The sequence below is a fragment of the Dunckerocampus dactyliophorus genome, chromosome 4, assembly GCF_027744805.1.
Source record: "Dunckerocampus dactyliophorus isolate RoL2022-P2 chromosome 4, RoL_Ddac_1.1, whole genome shotgun sequence".
Lineage (NCBI taxonomy): Eukaryota > Metazoa > Chordata > Actinopteri > Syngnathiformes > Syngnathidae > Dunckerocampus > Dunckerocampus dactyliophorus.
In genome coordinates this window covers 33,444,403-33,465,452 of record NC_072822.1, presented here as the reverse complement: position 1 = coordinate 33,465,452, position 21,050 = coordinate 33,444,403, and the positions used below count along the sequence as shown (strand labels likewise).

Below are 21,050 nucleotides of genomic sequence, written 5' to 3'. Positions count from 1 at the left end.
GAATACCACTTTTTTTCTTGCAAAATTCAAGCAGTTTTTTCCATTTCTGCTGTTGTTGTTTTTTTCCTTCTTGTAATATTATGACTTTATTGCCATAATATTTTGCCTTTATTCTCGTAATATTCTAACTTTTTCCTCAAATTTTCCCAAAATTACTTTATTCGTTTTGTTTCTCATATTACGTCTTTAAAAAAATAATAAAAAATTTCAACTCTATGCTACTAAAATGCATTATTTTTCTTCTTAACATTATGAGTTCATTCTCGTAAAATTGCAACTTTTTTCATTACAATTTTTTTCTCTTATTATGACTTTATTCTTGTAAAATTTCTGGGTTTTTTTTCAATTTCTGCTGTTGCTTTATAAAAAAATATTTTCCAAATGTTTCAACTTTCCTCTTGTGAATTTTCTTTGCATAATTAAAACTTTATTCCCATAATATTTTGACTTGATTCTCGTAATATTCAAACTTTTTCACCTACCAAATTTTCCCAAAAATTACAACTTTATTTGTTTTTTTTGTTTAATATATACAATTAAAAAATAATAATAATATTACAATAAAAAAAAACCATCTTTTTCCTTTCATATTTTAACTCTGTCACTAAAATGCACAATTTTTCCTCATGAGTTTACACTTGTAAAATTTCTGCTGTTTTTTTCTATTTCTGCTGTTGCTTTTTGTGTAAATGTTCCAAATATTTTGCTGTTTTTCTTAAATAATCCTTGTAAATTTTCTTCTCATAATATTGTGACTTTATTCCCATAGTATTATATCTTTTTCCTCGACCAATTTCCCAAAAATTACAGTTTTGTTTTTTCTCATCATATTCCAATTTCAACTCTATGCTACCAAAACATTATTTTTCCTATTTATTCTAAAATTCTTTTTTTTTTTATCACAAAATTCAAGCTGTGTTTTTCTGTTTCTGCTGTTGTTTTTTTCCCCAACTATTTCAACTTTCTTGTAAATTTTCTTCTCGTTATTAGGACTTTATTATCATAACATTAGAACTTTTTCTGCAACCTGATTTTCCAAAAATTACTTTTTTTTGTTTGTTTCTTTAATAATTTTTTTTTTAAAATTTTCTTTAATAGTCCAACTCTACGCTACTAAAATGATGTTATTTTTCCTCATAATATTACATGAATGGTGACTTTTTCCCGTTGGAACTTCTTCATGTTAAAATTGTGACTTATAAAATATATTTTTAAGATTGCTCTTGTGAAATTATATTTTCTAAATGTGCCGCGGGCCAATAAAAAAAACAGCGCGGACTTTGCACACCTCTGCTGTGCCACCACTTGCAGCACGCCGAGTGCAACATCCGGCGCACTGAATTTTGCACTGTGTACTTCAAGTTGGAATCCCTATGAATTGAAACCACTGAACTCTAAACTACTGGAAGGGGCGTCCCTGCTGACCGCATGAAGCCATTGTCGGCCATCTTCCTTCACCCAAAAAAAGCACACACACATACACATACATGTATCTTCATTCACTACATTTATTATGTTTTGGCTTTAGAAGATGATCAGGAAAGTCAAATATTGTTGGAACTGCATTTTGTCGTAATCTAACAGTCTGGCCGGTCCTGTCCAAGTTCTCCTCGGTGAAATGACTTGAACAGAGTTGTGATCTGGCTGCAGGAATCCACGTGTCTCTCCGCATATTTACTACCCATTGCTTTAGAAGTTGAGCATTGCAGTGTGGAAATCTAAAGGAGAAGAAGGGCTCATTTACAACTACTTATAAGAAAAGATGCTTACAGATTTAAAGTATCTTTTTTAAAACTATTTTTATTATTTATAAGCATTTACCTACCTGTGAAATGTAAGTCCCTTCTCGCGATTTTCACGAGTATCACGATTTGTGCAATTAATAGCAGCACAAGACGGCATCTCGAACTCTTCTTAGTTCTGAGCACTGATCTGTATTATATATCTGGATAGCTCATTGGCGATGACTTGTGAAGGCTACTACTATTGCTACTTTCAAGAAACACTTCTCGGCAAGCTTTTGCATTCGTGGTGAACTTATTTTATTAATTCGGATTGGACACAAATTTTGCCTTAAGATGCCTGCATGTGCAGCTATTAACTGCACAAATCGCCAGTTCAAAGGCTGTGGACGAACATTTCACCTGTAAGTATGATTGAAATGTAAATTTATGATTGATCATTTAAGGGTTTTGCACTGTCGATCTCTCAGATATTTTCGATCGTGTAAAATTCCTCTGATTAAATGTATGTCCAGAATTGATACGTTTATATAGCTCTATAATAGCTAAGAGGAAATGTACGTACTTTTTTGTTATATCATGATATATGTATTTCTTTAAGGGACGAAGGTTGCGTTACTTGAAGGAATGGGAGAATCTCCCCGCTTTTTCATTTAAAATACAGATGTTCCGCGAGCCTCTTCATCTGCTTTGTACACTATGTACGCTGTGCCAATGTAGTCGCGATGTGAGTAGTAAGATGGCGTCTCTTTGGCTTCAGCGGCTTGCACTCCGGCATGCGACGTATGCGCCATCCAGACTTATTAGTACAGATCAGTGGTTCTGAGGCTTTGTTTTGGGTGAAACAACATGGCGACTTCTATACTTCCGGTGGCGTCAGGCCTCCAACGCGCAGCAAGCGACCGGGGCCCTTCCGCGTATAGAGTTCAGTGATTGAAACACATCCTATGAAAACAACAACAGGTGCTCGATTACAGCCACCGTTCTTTATAAAAATATAATTGCGATTATATTATTATTATCCCAAACTAGAATTTACCTCCTCGTACGACGCTATGGTTTCTTCAGCCATTAGTCGGTCCTTCCCCAACCCTTTCAACATTTTAACTTGTAGCTAGCAAATACACAACTTAAATAACGTTGAATACGTTTAGCTTCACGCTTTGTCCGTCTTTCTCTTGTACCGATGCTAACTTCCGCCTTTTTTCCGACTTCGATTGACGTTTTACGGCAGCGAAGCATTCGTGACGTTACACTGCCTCCATCTTGCGGCGGTAATGAAGACTGCGCCAGACGATGTTTGAGAGAGAGAAAAAAAGCGGCCACACACAATCAAAATCGCCTTTATTTCAAGGACGTGTGCAGTCAAGGATTTTTTTGGTAATTTTTCATGTTGAGTACAGGCAGTTACAATACTTTTTTTTAATCAAATACAAAATCAAAAACAAACAGTGCCAAAATGCACATTCCCCCCCCTTTTGTGTGTCTGAGCAGAGAAAAACTGAAAAAAAAATGCAACGTGCAGAATACAAAACACCACCACACTGCACAAGAGTTTGTAGAACACTTATTTGCTATTTTGAGAACATGCAGTTACAGGAGGTGCACATGTATTTGGACAGTGACCGTGGCAGAGTGTTTTTTTAAAGATATTGCCCTTGCTCACCACCACAACGGAATGAAATAAAACTACCGAGACGCGCTGCACGTTCAGCACAGAAAAAACAATTTGATTTAATGGCCCTGTCACACCCTGATGATTTAGCAAGCGTACGCCAACGTTTTGGCCAATATGCTGGCGTACGTCGAATAAGTTATGGGTAAGTTTTGTATAAGTTAAGAGCACGCTGAAGCACGCCGGCATACGTTGTAGTACGTCCAAGTCGTCCAAAAATTTTGTGCATGCACAAAACTTTTCGACGTATGTCGATGTATGATTCATATGTCCAGCATACGCGGCCAATAAGTTATGCGATCGTTGACGCCAGTTCACACACGTTATTTGTAAGTTCCGCACAAGTCGTGATACATCAAGATAATATCAAGCGTACCCAACATATGATTAACGTGCTTTGAACCTATGTGTAACTTACATCGAACGTACCTCTAACGCACTTTAACATATTTGACGCTTTCCGAACGACCCCAGAACTTACTGAACGTGCTGCTAACGTTGAGCTCCCATATGATGGCATGTTGGCAGCGTTTAGGGGAATTAGGGTATAAAAATGGGGTTCGCAGGAAGAACCCATCAGGACTCCTCAAGAATCCATGGTGAGCAGATGTGCATGTCAGCCGAGAGATGGAGAATCCGACAAGGCTCAGACGAGAGTACCTTCGAGCTCTCCTCCAACATCAGCATGACCTCATCGATTTCAGACTGTACCAGTTGCGTGCCAACAGAGCCAGGAGAAGAGATGAACGGAGGAGAAGGAACTGGGTCAGACCATGGATCGGGAGGCGACGTCAGTTTGGCATGTACGACCAGCTTTTGGTGGAACTCCGTAACGAGGACCACGCATCCTTCACCAACTTCCTGCGGATGCCCCAAGCGATGTTCGACGAGCTGCTAGCCAGAGTGGGTCCACGGATAACCAAGCAGTACACCTTCTACAGGGATCCGCTTGAGCCGGGTATGAAGCTGGCTTTGACTTTGCGTCACCTTGCCTCTGGGAACAAGTATGCCTCGATGAAGTTCGGATGGAGGGTCCCTCACAACACTCAGTCAGTTGTGGTCAGAGAAGTCTGTCAAGCCATCATTGACGAATACGTGAATGAGGTGCTGGTTTGTCTAAGTAGTCCTGATGGTTGACAAGCCATAGCTGACAAGTTTTTCCAAAGATGGAACTTTCGCCACACATGTGGGGCATTTGATGGAAAGCACGTGGCATGCCGCTGCCCTCCAAAGACTGGGTCCCAATACTTCAACTATAAAGGATTTTATTCCATTGTTCTGATGGCGCTTGTAGACGCGGACTACAAATTCATTTGGGCAAATGTCGGTGGTGCCGGATCAGCATCAGATGCGCAAATATACAATGACTGTGAGCTGAAGGAATGCGCTGATGATGGCACCCTAGGTTTCCCTGACCCTGAGCCTCTTCCCAATGACAACCAGGATGTGCCTTACTTCTCCATCGGTGACGATGCCTTCGCCCTATGACCAACCATGATGAAGCCATACAGCCTTCGGGGTCTGACGAACAAACAACGCATCTTCAACTACAGACTTTCCCGAGCAAGGAGGGTAGTAGAAAATGCATTTGGCATCCTAGCAAACAGATTCCAGGTTCCAGTATCACCCCTCAACTGTCAAGCTCATTGTCAAAGCATGCATAATCATGCACAACCTCATGAGGATCAGGTAACTCATGTTTACCATTTTTACTTGGTGTACTTATAAAGTATTTTAACTTTTAGATATCATCATTACATGTAATTTTTATTGTACAGCACCTTGTAAAACGTTTTTGTATGTGGTGCGCTTCACAAGTAAACACATTAATATTCCAGGTACCCAGGATTACAGAACCAACAACTTGACCGGGCAGAGAATGAGAACCACGACTTTGTTCCAGGAGCATGGCGAGAGGGACGTCACTTGGAGGACACACAGACAGCTTGTGGCCCAAATACTGCCACCAGGGATGGAAAGAAACAGCAAAATCTCCTCAAGCATTGGGTGAACTCTCCAGCCGGTGCAGTTCAGTGGCAAGATAGGATAATCTAGATATTACTGCACTGTTTGGACCATAAATGACATCAGAGACAATAAAATTCCTTGAAATGACATGAACATCATTTTGACATCAGAGGAAATAAAATTCCTTGATATGAACGCAGCAGAAAATAAACATGGTAGAAAAAGCTATACTTTCAATTATGCACTTGTAATGTACATGTACATGTACAAAAAGTCTACTTCCAGATTCTTGCTTATTTTCGACCCCAACCGATGCCTTCTTCAGGCAGACACTTTACACTATGGAACTCCAGAAAAGTCTTTTTTTGTATATTATCATTTTGTGTGTCAATTTTTGTTCTCTTTCTTTGGATAATATACATGTAATAACATGTACATGTACCATACGTATATTATTATACCTTTTTCTGGGTGTATGAATAAACATGAAAAGTTTAAGCAACTTTTGCTCAGTGCTCTTGTTTAAAAAATGGTACAAAATGATCATACAAAATGGTGAAAAAAAACCGCCCAAAACACTGTCTCTGCTGATACTGAGAAGCACAGAACTGTCACTGTCACTAGTTCTTCTCTGCTGTTGGAGGCGTCTCTAACTCGCGGGACGGGTTGCTTGGAGCATCAACGCCACTAGACGAGTTGAGCATTGCTGAAAGTCTAGAGATGTTACACAGACTCTGATCGCTGGTGTCAAGGGCAGTGTTGGCTCTCTGGTTCAGCACCTGGCCAGCCGAACCAAGAGCAGAAGATACAGAGGCGGAACTTGGCTGCTGCGTGGTGTGATGAATCGGCTGGAAGCCATGCTGAGGAGGAGGTGTCATCCACTGGTATTGAGGTTGCTGCTGATGGTACCGTGGCAGCAGTGGCTGCTGCATGTACTGCTCCACATACAGTAGTCAGCGGTCTGCGAACCCCAGACTGACGCAGCTGGTGCCTTGTGTCTCCACATGTGGGGAGGTGGCTGGTACATCTCCGAAGCCGTGGGGGTGTAGGTAGCTGGTGCTGAACTGGGTCGCACGGAAGCAGGAGGAGGAAAGGTGGTGAATCCGAGAGGTTCTTCCTAATCACTCTCCTCGTCCATCAGTTCACTGAGGATGGCGTTGATGCGGGACCGTGCCTTCCGGAACTTGCGCTGGGACATGCTGACCAGGCTGTCACGCACGTAGTTGGCAAAGGCTGCAGTTGCTGTGATGGGCTGAGGCTGCGTGAGACCTTTGAGGATCTCCCCAGACTCGTGCAGCCTCTTCTGGGGTGACTGCAGCAACGGGTCATCGTCTTGGCCACGCTTGCCCTTGCCCTGTGAGGATGCGGAGGGGACAGGGGAGGGTGTGCTGTCATCATCAACCACGATGTCTGCACAGGCAGCCTCGGCGGCCTCGAGGTCCCCGCTGTGAGCTGCAATGGTTGCCTTCACCTGCGATTAATGACAATTGATTAGTAAAAAATACTAAGGAAAATTCATTAGTTTGCAATCACAATAAAAATAATATCAACAAATATTAATATTAATGTTTGTTTATGCTTACACTATTGACTGGGTCAGGGCGATGGCGGACCACAGGCTTGAGGAAGCCGAAATTTGCCTTTACCCACTGCTCCCTCTCTGTCAGTTCCGGGGCGCCGTCACCGCTCTTTTTCTTGTCAAGACGGGTGTGGGTATCTCGCAGGGATTTGAACCACCCTTGAAGGTACTCGCCAGTCTTCTCCATGGCTGTGGCTTGATCCTCCCAAAGCTTTGCCTTCTTGTCTACTCTCCGGTAGTCAGTCTTCTTGATGTCCCAGAGGATGGTGTTCTCACGAAGGAAATTACACATAATCTGCTCCTCTTGGACATTGAGACAAAACTGTGTCTTCTTGGCTCTCTTCCTGGCAAGGGTTGGCTGAGAGGAGATGGAGGCCACTGGGGAAGCAGCTTCCGATAACACTGACGATGCCTGAGAGGCGTTTAGAACCTGCGTCATCTCCATCAGAGTGAGAGTGGGAGGGGGAGGCTGTGGGTGATGATGGATCCTTCTTACGTCCTCGCCCTCGGCCTCCGTCACTGCTCTGCTACTTCTTGGCAGCAGTCTTTGAAATTTTCTTCGGCATGATGGTGATGTTGACACTGCGATGTCTAGTGAGGTTATGATTTGAGTCATAAAGTAGCAGCGTATTATAGGCTACGGCACGTGATCGTCGGCCATCGCTGCCACGCGGTTTGCATAAGTTCGACTGGCGTTGGGCATAAGTTGTGAACGCCAGCAACACGCTACGCATTCGTAGGTATAAGTTATAGAAACATTCTATATAAGTTACTAATAAGTCATGTATCCGTCAAAGTCGTTATGAATACGCTGTGTATATGCCCAAAATTGAAAAAAACGTCCACAGTTCAACGTATGCCATCAAAATCATCACGTCGGGCATGCGCTGGCTAAATCGCCACGGTGTGACAGGGCCATAAGAGGCGGGATCTCAAAATGAAGCAGGTCTCTTGCCACGCCAGACTCGTTTTCACCCTGGGTGAAAATGTAGCATCACCTTATGATGTTACGACACATTTCATTATTATCATTTTCACTTTGTATTGTTTTAGAAGTCAAGATTGTTGTAAAATTCTAATAATAATAATAATATTTATTATTATTAAACATTACTATAATAATATTAATAATTTTTATTAATCATTAATAAATAATATTTTCAAATTGAATTTGACAAAAAAAATAACTTCTCTCTCTCTTCTGTCAAAATTGATTGCCCTTGTGGTAAAAAAATATACACTAAGTCCCCAACTAACGAACACAATTTGTTCCAGACGACCGTTCTTAAGTCGAATTGTTCTTAAGTAGGGGAAAAGGTAATATTACCAATGATATAGGTACTACATGTACGTGTATACATATACAGTATATGTGTATGTATGTAAATATGAGTTTGGATGCAGTAGTAATATTAAACCAGGATAATTAATGAAAAAAACAATAATAAAAGTGATATAATAATACGTAATGATAAATGTTATTTACCTTTGAAGAGGAGTGGTCGAGCATACGTCGTTGTGGTGGAGTTGGAGGAGATATTGAAAAAAAGGACAAGTCATCGTCGTCGTTAGACTCTTCTAAAAGAGGTAGTGTTCTGTGGGTGGTGTAGAATTCAGCAGGCCTATTAACTCTTCATAAACTTTAATCACACGCTCTGTCCGGGTTGTACAATTTAGCTTTCCATTTAGCTTTACACTGTATCTCCCCAGCGTCTAACTCTTCCTCTGTTGGTCCCATTAGCAGTGTCACAGTGCCCTCTACTGGTCAAGCATGTACAGTAGCAGTATAAATACTGATTGAGCGACTGACTACAAGGCAAAATAAAATAAAATATAGACCAGTCGGCTTGTGTTCGTATCCGCGAGCGTTCGCTAGTCGGGTGTTCGTAAGTTGGGGACCTAGTGTATATACAGTCAAACCTGTCTCTAGCGGCCACTAAAGGGAAACGGCAAAAGTGGCCGCTATAGGCAGGTGGCCGTTTTAGACAAGTTGGCGGCCATTTTGAATGTTGACCAGTAGAGAGCACTGTGGGACTACGGATAAAAGTTGTAAAGAACTACTAGGCTTGTTATTCTACACCACCCACAGAACAAAGCTGTGCTAGTATTGTCTTTTGTTATGTTTGTTTTTAATATTTTGTTTTTAATTTGGATTTGGTTGGCTGATCTTAAACTTTTTTGAAGAAAATTTTTGTTTTAATATAAAAGTTTTAATATAATCTTTACATTTAAAACATTATTACAGTACATGTTTCTTGTTTCAAATGTGTTTATTATTATTTTTGAACAAATTTCAATTGTAAACTACTGTACACGTTTTTCTCAAATGATGAATATGAATAAATCTATCATCTGTGAGTGCTGATCTTAAACTTTCTTGAAAAAATCAAACATTGCCGCCTGCTTTTGACGCTGACACTCCCTCTGTACTGCCTCCTCCAAGTCGGTGCACCTATCCAGCATCTCAATGCATCCCTTGCTGACTGCCAATGTTTTAATCTGTTCAAGGCTCCTGAATGCTTCTGAAAAACTAATCAGATTTGGCTCCTGTTGGCTGGGTTGGGGTTCCTCCTCGTCACTGTCATCTCCATTGTCTGTGTTGTTTTCTAGTTTCTGATCGGTAGTCGCCAGCAATTCATCAATCCCCACCAACTCTTCTAAGGACATCTTCAACTCCTTCTGGCACATGGCATCCAATTCATCTCCTGGCTCCTCTGATTTCACCTGCTCTGCCCCTGCCTCAAAGTCCCGAGGGCCGACACCACACTTGGTAAAGCACTTCTGGATGGTCTCAGGGCTGGTGTCCTTCCACGCTCTGTCAACCCAGTAGATGGCCTTGAGGATGTCTGTGTTTCTCATGAGTTCTGGTGCTGTCAGGCTCGGCTCCTGTTCCATCTGATGTACGATGCTTCTCAGCTGCCGCTTGCGGAACTTTAGCTTTGCTGCTTGGATAATGCCCTGGTCCATTGGCTGGGTGATAGAGGTGGTGTTCAGTGGTACAAATACGAGCTTGATGTTTGACAGCTGCAGGTGTGGGTGACAAGGAGCATCATCCAGGAGCATCACAATCTTCCTACTTTGCCGCTGCATCTTCTTGTTGAGATTCCTCATGAACATCTCAAAGAGATTGCTGGTCATCCATGCCTTCTTGTTAGCGTGATAGTCGACAGGCAGATCCTTCCGGTCGATCTTCCCAAAGCAACGCGGCTTGATTGCTTTTCCGATCACCATCGCTGGCTCTTTCTCCCCGAGGGCGTTTGCGCAAAGCATCAGGGTGATGCGCTCCTTCGACCGCTTCCCGCCAGAGCAGTCTGCCCCTCTAAAACGCAGTGTGGAGTCGATGGATGTCCTGTAGAACAGCCCTGTCTCGTCCATGTTGTATATGTCACGAAGGGCATAGCCGTCACATAGATCCGGCAGCTTCTGCTTCCAGTCGTCAACTACTGCGGTCTCCACGCACCCACTCTCTCCATTCATCTTCCTGAAGATAATGTTGTGACGCCGACGAAAGGCGTCTAACCAGCCATTGGATGCCTTGAATTCATCGAGTTGGAGCTGGGTTGCTATCTCCTTTGCCTTCTCCTGCAGAAGAGGTCCACTCACAGGGAGCTGCCGAGCCCTACTGTCCTTAAACCACTCGTAGAGGATGGCATTGAGCTCATCATTTGCTGTCTTCCTGACCTTCCTCTTGCGGTCGAGTGGCATGTTGCTTTTAAACTCCTCAATCCACTCCTTCTTGCGCTTGAGAATGTTCAGAATTTGAGTCCTCCCGCATCGATGACCTTGGATAGACAGCTTCTCGGCGATGGAACGGGCGCTCAACTTGTCCTTGTCATGCATCCTGATGACCTCAATCTTCTTCTGTAGTGAGAGTTGATTCCGACCTCCATGCGACTTCACTGCGTTAGAAGCCATTGAACAATTTGCAGACTTGTTAACTTTGAATGGGTGTGTATGTAACAGGTTTATTTGTTGTGATTCCACTTGTTCTAACAGTGGATAGAATAATGGCTCAATAGCGCCCTCTATACTCGTGGGCTATATATACGGTAGAGTGTCATTACAGCTTTAGTTCATCAGGAAGTGACGGGAAGTGACGGTGTGACGTCACGAGCAGGAGAGCTAGGCTGAGTGCTAACTGTGAGTGTCAAGAGAGTTGGGAAGTGTGTGGATGTTGGCGTGGATGTAAAGTCCTGCAGTGTTCTCCGCTGTTAATAAAGCCATTAAAGTGCATCGGCGACGTGAGTCTCTCCTTCCCCACAACAAGCGACATTACAGTATTGACCAGTGCACATTGTCTCACACCAGGAAATAAACGGTGTCACTGCCTGCTACACGCTCCAAAGAAGACGGCTTTTTTTTTATGTGGAACAACTGACAGTTTGTGTGGATCTTGTGAATGATTGTGACTGAGCTAGGACTCAGTAATTAAAGTCTACACACGACGGCTTCATTGATTGAAAAACGAAACTTTTTCGTGCATGAAGCTTCTACTTGAGTCGGTATTTTGGCCGCTATATGCGGTCAGATATTGACCAAGGGAGACAAAATGGGTGGCCGCATTAGACAGGTGACTGCTATACACAGGGTCCATAACACGTAAATTTTCTGCGGGGGGGATTTTTCAGTGGCCGCTATAGGTAGGTGGCCGTTCTATACAGGTGGCCGCTAAGACAGGTTTGATTGTATCTTCAACTGAAGAAAATAAAAATGTATTTAAATAAGAAAAAAATGTTTAAAACATTTTAACAATAATAATTAAAATACTAAATAAAGTCATAAAAAATAAAATACACATATTTTTCACGTTTTTTTTAAATTAATAATAATAAAATTAAAATACCTAAATATTTTTTTGTCAGTAATATTAAGATAATCAAATAGAGTACGTGTATTATTGACATGCATTACAGTCGTCCCTCGCAATATCGCGGTTTGATTATCGCCCTGTCATGTTTTTTCAGAAATGACTTGATTAATAAATAATCGCTGTTTGTGGTAGACTATGATCTAGTTAGTCAAAACATACCGGAAGTGACATGTATTATTTTGGCCACTAGGCGGCAGTAATGACACAAAACAATGATGAGACATTACCTTCCATTGCATTATGTTAACACTGCATGAAGTCAGCCATGCCATGTCCCACAAGATAGTGTGAAAAAAAGTTCTCCTCCCATCGCGTGTGGAAGTGGTAAGTTTTTGGCTTCTTATGTTTAGAAGAAATACATTTGAGGCTAACTGGTTAGTTCGCTAGGTAGCGGCCGCCTCGAGTCCCTGCAGCATAAGAGTTGCGATTTGTTGTAAACAATAAAACAGTAGGAGTGTAAAGGTGACTATAGGGGTGTTATGCCATGTCTACAGGGCTCTAATAATGTTCAAAACAGGTTTTCTATGCTTTAACTACAAACATATTAAATTTATTAACATTGAATCCTATCGTGTCGGATCTGGAACCAATTAAGCAGCAGTGGTTCTTGACTTTTTTTTCGAGTCGCGACTGCCAGGTTAGCATTCGCTTGGTGGAGAGCCATGAGATGAATCGAATGAGCTCATGTAAAATATGGGAATTGGCTCAGCAAAGGTTGGGAAACACTGTCCCAGAGTGCCAGATTAAGATCAACAACACATTCCTTGTGTTTTTAGCATGCTTGGCTAATAAGGATGACTGTGATTCTAATGTAGAATACAGTGGACGCCCCTACAACGTAAATAATCCATTCCAAGAACCTTTATGATATAGGGATTTTATGTTATACGAAGTGTAAAATACATGTAAAAAGTCTAATCCGTTCCAAGATCTTCCCAAACTCACACCTTTGGGCCTTCAAAATATTCAAAGTCCACCAAATATGGTGGGAAAATATAAGAAAACAGCATAAACATAGTAGAGTAACATTCCAATATAAAATAAGGTAAATAAGGTATAATGGTCGATGGGAAACGGCCGTATAGTCTAGCAACATCACTTCATTTCATACCACCGTCATGCTTCTGGATCATTTCCTGCTTTGTTTCGATCGACAACTTTTCCCTTTTTTTCTTCTCACTTACACTTGGTTTAGGACCCATGACTCCGGTAATTTTAACACAAAGAAAAGTAAACAAATTAAAAAGAGATTTCAATGCGTGCGAACTAGTTTAAGGGCGACTACAATGAGGAACAGAGCAGCATGTCTCTCATAAACACACCGATGCGCTGGATTAGTCAGCCAATGACATGAGAGCGTAGGCTGTGCCCCGATAATCAGACAATGAGAGCATGAAGCGTCAGAATTTCCGCATAACTTCCTGTTTCTTTTCGATCGACAACTTTTCCCTTTTTTTTTACCACTTACACTTGGTTTAGGGCCCAAGACTACGGTCATTTTAACACAAATAAAAGTAAACAAATTAAGAAGCGATTTCAATGAGTGCAAACTAGTTTAAGGGCGACTAAGATGAGGAAGGGAGCTCACATACAAACTTGGACGCGCTGGATATGTCAGCCAATGAGATAAGAGCGTAGGCGGTGCCCCGATAATCAGCCAATGAGATGAGAGCGTAGGCCGTGCCCCGATATTCAGCTAATAAGAGCGTGAAGCCAGAAGGCGTCTCCAAGTGTACTCTGTTAGTCTCTCTGTCGCTTGCACGGACTTGACGCTTTACGTTATATGGAATTCCTTACGTAATACGATGTGAAAAATTGACATAAATTCTTTACGTTCGGTGAAATTTACGTAAAAGGAGGTTTACGTTATGCGAGGTACTAAAGTACCTCCATTTACAGCGACTGATAAAAAAACCCAACAACAACAAGCTTTTATTCCCTGCCGTGCATCGACATGTGCGCCGTCAAATCGGCGCCCCGAGTGAACGTTTGGGCACAGAACGAGCAGGAAAATGTCACATCCCCCGCGTGCCTTTTCATGTGGGCGAGCATGTACGCCTTTTGAGTGAATCTCTTCTCGCAAACCGAGCAGTTAAAAGGTTTTTCTTCCGTGTGCGTTCTCGTGTGCGAAACCATATTTGACTTCTGGAAGAAACGCTTGCCACAAATTGAGCAGCTGAAAGGTTTTTCTCCCGTGTGCGTTCTCATGTGCGACACCATGGTGGACTTTTGGAAGAACTGCTTGCCGCACACCAAGCAACTGAAAGGTTTTTCCCCCGTGTGCGTTCTCATGTGCGTGACCACGTTGGCCTTTCGGGAGAATCGTCTGTCGCACACCGAGCAACTGAAAAGTTTCTCCCCGGTGTGCGTCCTCATGTGTGACAGCATGTTGACCTTTTGAGCAAACTTTTCGCCGCAAATCGAGCAACTGAAAGGTTTTTCCCCGGTGTGCGTTCGCATGTGTGTGATCATATTTGCCTTTTGAGTGAATCTTTTTTCGCAAATGGAGCAACTAAAAGGTTTTTGATAGTGTGACTGCATGTGGAAATTCAAATTGCACTTATACGTAAAGCTTTTAGCGCAAACTGAGCAGGTGAAACGTTCTTTACCTGCCTGCCTTTTGGCACATTCAAATGGTTTGGTGCCAGTGTGACTCTTCAAGGGGTGGCCTCCATCTTCTGCTTTTGTTGTCATGTGACTGTGGTGAAGCTGTGAGGACTCCGGTGGTTTGTCTTCCTGGTCTTCAGTCTTCACAGAGACACCAGTCAGTGGCAACGTGGTGAGATCAGCCTCCGCTGGTCTGAGAAGACACTCTCCCTCCTGAGTGGTCCAGAATTCCTCTGGTTCCTCCTTAACGCGTGGGGGCTGTGGATCCTCCTGCTCAAAAGTGGAGCTCCTTCCCTGCCACTGAGGAGGACATTCTTGACGACCCATCGGCTGATGGATGTCTGTGGGACACAAAGTGACACAAACACACTTCAGCTCAGTTTGTCTGAGGATATTCGACTCGTCGATTCGGAGGAGTGTGATTCTCGAAGTCGAATCATATGAAAATGTCATGTGATCAAGATTGTACCTTTCTGACTACACGGGGGTGCCCACGGCTGCTGCCGAGCATGCATTTTTACATAGAATGTCTTTGTTTTTGCTATATACAGTCTTTTTTGATACATATTCATATACATAACTGTATGCAAACATCAAGGATGCATACACCTCATCCCCCCTGCCCCCGCTGGGTCGTTCTGATCACAACCTCGTCCATCTCGTCACAGACTACACTCCAGTAGTGAATAGACAACCCCCTGTGAAGAGGCCTGTGAAGCAGTGGTCTGAGGAGAGCAGTGCTAGGCTCAGAGACTGCTTCCAGACAACAGACTGGGAAGCGCTCTGTAGTCCCCATGGCAGTGATGTTGACAGCATGACGCACTGCATCACAGACTATATCAACTTCTGTGTGGAGAACACTGTGCCCTCCAAGTTGGTGCGGTGTTTTCCCAACAACAAACCCTGGGTGACCTCTGAGATTAAGGCCATGCTGAACAAGAAGAAAAGGGTCTTCAACTCGAGGGACAAGGAGGAGCTGTGCAGAGTCTAGAGGGAACTCCGGCATAAGATCAGGAAGGGGAAGGACTGCTACAGGAGGAAACTGGAGAAGCGGCTGGAGCAGAATAATGCCAGGGAAGTCTGGAGAGGCCTGCAGACCATCACAGGCCATGGCAAAGGAGTGGGGAGAGACCGAGCCAGTGGGGACAAGATCTGGGCAGATGAACTCAATCTGTTTTTCAACAGATTTGAGTCTGCCCCTCTACCCACCCAGCCCCCTTTTCACACCTTCCCGGGACAGCCCACCTCCCCATCCACTCTTCAACCTGCCACCCTCAAGACCCAACCCCCACCAGCGCACTCCTCCCCCCCCCTCACCACTCCCCTCTCAACCCCCACCCTCACCACTCTTCACCCCCACATCCCCATCCCAGCCATGCTCTACTCCCCTCTCCATAACAGGTCAGGTGATACAGGACGGTCATCAGGGACTTTGTCAGCTGGAGTAAGCTTAACCAGCTACAACTCAACACCAGCAAGACAAAAGTAATTATCATTAACTTCCAGAGGAAAACATCCCATTTCACACCGGTGAACATCCAGGGAGCGGACACAGAGTTGGTAGACAGCTACAAATTCCTGGGTGTTCACCTTAACAACAAACTGGACTGGTCCGTCAACACCTACGCCCTCTACAAGAAGGGCCAGAGTCGTCGAGAAGGATGTTGGCTAAGCTGACGTCCATCATGGACAACACCTCTCACCCGCTACATGACACTGTGGGTTCCCTTAGCAGCTCCTTCAGCAGCAGACTGTTACACCCACGGTGTAAGAAGGAGAGGTTCCGCAGGTCCTTCATACCGACCGCTGTCAGGCTCTACAACACCTGCACCACTTGAACCATGTTGTATTCACTATGTCACTATGTATTCTTTACTTGCGTATCTTGCTTGCTGCTGTAACAAGTGAATTTCCCTGCTGTGGGATTAATAAAGTACTGTACATACTGTATGTATGTATGTATGTATGTACAGTACATACATACATACATATTCAGAGGTCAAGTCTGGTTGCAACTTTGCTGCTTTGATATTTTGTAAAGCAACACACGTAGATATGCTTAGAAGTTGCATATATTTCAAGAAAAAAACGCAGCTCAGCTTTGTCGTATCAGTGAAAAAGTGTATTATTAGTATCTTGATAGGTCTTTTCCCCCATTTTTGCAGGTTTTTTTTTTCAATTTTCCAAGTATTTTAACATTCTTCTTAAATCATCTTTAAAAATGTTCTTTTTGTAATATTATGGCTTTAACCCCAATAATGTTATGACTTTTTCCTCAACCTATTTTTCCAACAATTACAACTTCAATTTGTTTTCTTTGTTTCTCATAACATAACATGACAAAAAGGCTTTTTTTAATATTCCAATTCTATGCTACTAAAATGACATTATTTTTCCTCATAGTATTACAAGGTTATTCTTGTAAAATTACCACTTTTTTTCCTCCTTATGATATGACTTTTTCTTCATATTTTCACTTTGATCTCGTAAAATTACAGCTGTTTTTTTTTCTAACTTTTTCAACTTTCTTCTTGTAAATTTTCTTTCCAGAATTGACTTTATTTCCATAATATTTTAGATAGGTTGGGATAGATAAATAAAACAAACAAGGCAAGATAGGAGAGATAAGAAAAAGTAGAAAAAAAAGCATAAGAATAGTAATAATAATAATTTATAGTATTTACATTTTCTTTCCTTTATTGTGACTCTATTCTCGCAGTCTAATCATCTGATTACATGGAGTTGCCCGCGGCTTCTGCTGAGCATACATTTTTACACAGAATGTCTTTGTTTTTGTTATAAGTAGCCTATTTTGTTAAAAATTCAGCCTTATTTCTGTTAATATGACATGTGTGTTTAATAGAAGGCCTACAGTAGAGCAAGATGGTGACGCGTACACACAGCGATGCCCAGCGTCTTGTGCAGATTTGCAGTTATTATTTTGCTCATATCGGTCCTGGTTTAACATCTTACACTCGACAAAAGCGTTTGGATTGGATTTCACAGGGCCAGCGTTTTTATCGCCAATCTTCGACCCGTCGCTGAGATCTCCAAAGCACCAGAGTCTACACACTCACCACCCTGTCTGGCGGAAGTACTCGTAAGCAGCGTTGACAACGTAAACCAGGGGCGTCCAAAGTTACATACATTTCATCTCAGCTTTGTCATATAGGTAAAAAAGTGGATTACAAGTATGAATTTTTTGTCTTTGCTCTTTTTCCCCCCATTTTTGCTGTTTTTCTTTCCATTTTCCAAATTTGTTCTTAAATAATCTTCATAAATTTTCGTCTCATAATATTATGACTTTATTGCCATAATATTCTAACTTTTTTCCCTTATCTAATTTCCCCAAGATTACCACTTTATTTTGTTTCTCATATTACAACTTGAAAAAAATAAACATAATAATATATTACAAGTTCATTCTCATAAGTTTTTCATATGACTTTTCTGTCATCAGAAAAAAAAAATTCTCTTAATATTTTGACTTATTCTAGTAAAATTACAGCTGTTTTATTTTTCATTTGTTTCTCTTAAAGAGATATTTCCATTCTATGCTACTAAAATGACATTATTTTTCCTCATGATATTACGAGTTTATTCTTGCAAAATTACGACTTTTTCTCTTGTTGGAATATGACTTTTTTCTCTTAATATTTTGCTTGTTCTCATAAAATTACAGCTGTTTTTCCTCGTTTTTTGCTGCTTTTTTATTTCAATTTCTTTTTTAAAAATGTAATCTTTCTTAGTATCTTAGTATTTTTTTTCTCGTAATTACGAAAAAAAATTCTAAAAATAATTATTTTTAAAAGAAACAGCCGAGGGCCGCAAATGGCCCCTGGGCCGCACTTTTGTAAACAAAGGCGTGGTAGGCGCGGAGGTATACGAGCGAAACTCAGCGCGCAGACTCTCCTGACCGAGTGTTTTCCCTGCTATTGTGCCGTCTCCGGTGTATAAAACGGACGAGTTACGAATCGTTACAATGTCATATTAAAAGGAGTACATACAAGCAATTGTAATGCCAGCGCCGGAGAGAACACCCAGCCCACCAACCAAGGTTTAGCGAGGTCCAAGTGACCTCTAAAGTGAAACCGAGTATCTCTTCCTCATATTCCTGCTGTGGAGGCGGTCCAAATGATCAGGAAACTTCCTTAACTGTTTGTTGGTGTATTGGTTTGATCTGGTTTCAACCAATCCTTGGCGAGGGGGCCGGGCATCTCAGCCAGCAGACAGACAGAAAGGGTGACTCATAATGCAACCATTTGTGCGTGTGTGATTAATTAAAAAGGGTGTCTTTTGTTCCAAGTGAAAGGAGTGGGGAAAACATTCCATTCCAAACACTTGAGCGTTCAAATATGACAGTCACAACAAAGGAGCAATATGAACACAACAAAAATAAACAAAGACGAGAAATGAAAAATATTGACCTTATCACGGAAGTATCTGATGCCTGCTGTGGAGGCGATCGTTGGATCGATCTGCCCCACGCCCTGCTGCAACACACAAGATGTGGACCAATCTGGCACCGAGTACAATTCACACTGGCATAGGCAATACCCATTCGATACCACTTTATGCAAATTCCCCGTACAGTATGTGTCTGATACATTTTTAAAAAGTAGTGTATTTCATATCATAGCATAAAAAATACAAGACATTGAATTATGTATTAAATGTTTGAATCAAATAATTAATTTAAATATATTAATAATTCAATAATTAATTTCAGTAATGTATTTGTTTATTGTAAACCCTGAAATATATTGAAAAAGCAGGGTGGTTTACAATTTAGTCAACACTAATACACAACTGAAAAATCGGAAGACAAAATCATAAAAAAACATGCGCAAATTGTATTTTCAACAATTAAAAAAAAGCAAAATAACAAAATCATTAATTAATCAGTGAGAACTATTTTAAGAATGAAAACCTTATTCTTAATTTACACAAGACTCCGTTTACGAATGGTCATCGTTTCAACAGATAAACGTTTTACACAAACATGACCTCTAATGACCCAAGTATCAAAAGTGTCGATTTTAGAGCATGAAGAGCTGGTAGCGGTGACACGTCCCTAGCGGACCTCCTTTATCTGGATTAGAATCTTCCAAATATGTTCACCAAATCCACAAATGGAGAACACAGCCTTCAGAATGAGCACATAAGGGTATCCTTGACCTTGTTTAAGATGATGTGGTGTTAAAGTCAGCAGGTTAGTGAACATGTAAACATACCCTCAACGTGTAACACAATTTGAGGCTTGCAAACAGCTTCCAGTTGTTGTCGATGCCGCTCGTTCTCCTCTCTTGTTCGAGAAAGTTCCTCCTCGTACGACGCGATCGTTCTTTCAAACAGCGCGAATATTTCATCAGCCGCCGCCATGAGTCGCTCCTTCACCAACTCTTTAAACATTTTCGACAGTTTTCTTGCAACGAGTACGCCACACGACACAGGACAACACTCTCGAAGCTTCGCCAACTTCCGTCTTTTTCTTCTTCGACGGTTTAACGAGTGAGCCAAGTCGTCCGTGACGTCACACTGCTGCCACCTGCAGGCGGTGTTGGAGACGGCTCAGGAGACGATAGAAACGTGCGAGAGGTACAGTGGAGGTGCTGGTTAAGATATACTATCTGTAAAAAGTGGATTTATTTCAGTGGTGTAATTAAAAAAGTGAAATACGTATATTATACAGATTCACTACACACAGAGTGAAATATTTCCACAATGTATTAATTAATAATTGTGATGTTTATAAAGTTATACAGCTAATAAAATCCCCCTATTCCGAATCTCATCAAAGGTGAAAAATTGTCAGAAAGTTGAATAGTATATATAGAATTGTTATGGTTGAATAGAAATGTAAATAAGTGATCCACCTTCTACTCAGCAAATGTCAAACTTATCCAATTAAAAGAAAATACATAATGTCAGGTTCTCGGTGTGGTTAGGACCCCAGATGCAGAGGCTTAGAGTTCGTGTGGTAATTCAGGATTTTTAATGACAAAAAGTGCAAGAGAGAGTAGATCCAAAAACGGAAAACGATGGTGTTGTGGCAAAAATAGAGACAAAAGGCAAATGAAAGTTACACCATGAAGAAAAGTACAAACACTGGAGTTAGCTGGACGGCAGGGAGGCGGCAGGTCCAAATGGGCATGGAACAACGACTGGTAGCAGAAGCACTCGGGTGTGTTGCCAGCAGAGGCGAAACAATGAACCAGCGGCTGCCAGCTGTGGGTAGTCGGCTTAAATGAGTATTGGGTAATTAGCCGCAGGTGTGCCCAGCGTCCCCGCCTCCAGCCCGCTTAAGGTGTAACTGCAACAATACAGGAGAAACAAGCCAGAAGAAGGCAGGTACCACGCAGTGACAACCACAACAACTGGTAGTCACTAGCACATTGTGACAGTACCCCCCCCCTTAATGGGCGCCACCCGGCGGCTTACCTGGCTTCTCTGGGAAACGCTTGTGAAAGTCCGAAATGAGGGTGGGGTCGAGAATGAGGGACCGGGAAATCCATGAACGATCCTCGGGGCCGTACCCCTCCCAGTCAACCAAATACTGGAAACCCCTGCCCCTTCTTCTCACGTCCAAAATGGCCTTGACCGTGAATG

The 21,050-nt window shown here is 42.1% G+C and overlaps 2 protein-coding genes across 4 annotated transcripts; both read right to left on the bottom strand.

Moving 5' to 3' along the window:
- Positions 1-81: 81 nt before the first annotated feature.
- LOC129180119 (uncharacterized) lies at positions 82-7,580 on the bottom strand. Of its 2 annotated transcripts, XM_054774226.1 has the most exons (4): positions 6,969-7,580; positions 2,782-6,856; positions 1,826-2,687; positions 82-1,718 (listed from the first exon to the last, which is right to left on the bottom strand). In XM_054774226.1, exons 1-2 carry the CDS (start codon positions 7,578-7,580, stop codon positions 6,503-6,505), a joined length of 966 nt encoding a protein of 321 aa, XP_054630201.1. In that variant the 3' UTR covers positions 82-1,718; positions 1,826-2,687; positions 2,782-6,502. The 2 variants fall into 2 exon arrangements, with proteins under 2 accessions (XP_054630201.1, XP_054630202.1); XM_054774227.1 differs by lacking the exon at positions 1,826-2,687.
- Positions 7,581-9,321: 1,741 nt separating this feature from the next.
- LOC129180116 (tigger transposable element-derived protein 4-like) lies at positions 9,322-19,936 on the bottom strand. 2 transcript variants are annotated; one of them, XM_054774219.1, is made up of 4 exons: positions 19,676-19,808; positions 18,869-18,934; positions 14,444-14,782; positions 9,322-10,863 (listed from the first exon to the last, which is right to left on the bottom strand). In XM_054774219.1, the coding sequence occupies exons 3-4, from the start codon at positions 14,766-14,768 to the stop codon at positions 9,332-9,334; spliced, it is 1,857 nt and encodes a 618-aa protein (XP_054630194.1). In that variant the 5' UTR covers positions 14,769-14,782; positions 18,869-18,934; positions 19,676-19,808; the 3' UTR covers positions 9,322-9,331. The 2 variants fall into 2 exon arrangements, with proteins under 2 accessions (XP_054630194.1, XP_054630193.1); XM_054774218.1 differs by lacking the exon at positions 18,869-18,934 and having other exon boundaries at positions 19,676-19,936.
- Between the last annotated feature and the right edge of the window lie 1,114 nt (positions 19,937-21,050).

Bases quoted from the DNA above. Each gene is read 5' to 3' on its own strand.
- LOC129180119 (XM_054774226.1), bottom strand. From the start codon at position 7,580: ATGACTCAAATCATAACCTCACTAGACATCGCAGTGTCAACATCACCA. The intron at 6,857-6,968 runs GTAAGCATAAAC...CATTAATCGCAG, and splicing joins GCCCTGACCCAGTCAATAGT to GTGAAGGCAACCATTGCAGC.
- LOC129180116 (XM_054774218.1), bottom strand. From the start codon at position 19,853: ATGTTTAAAGAGTTGGTGAAGGAGCGACTCATGGCGGCGGCTGATGAA. The intron at 14,783-19,675 runs GTATGTTTACAT...TGTGTCCCACAG, and splicing joins AATTGTGTTACACGTTGAGG to ACATCCATCAGCCGATGGGT. The intron at 10,864-14,443 runs GTAAAGAACGTT...CTTCTAACGCAG, and splicing joins ATGTGCCAAAAGGCAGGCAG to TGAAGTCGCATGGAGGTCGG.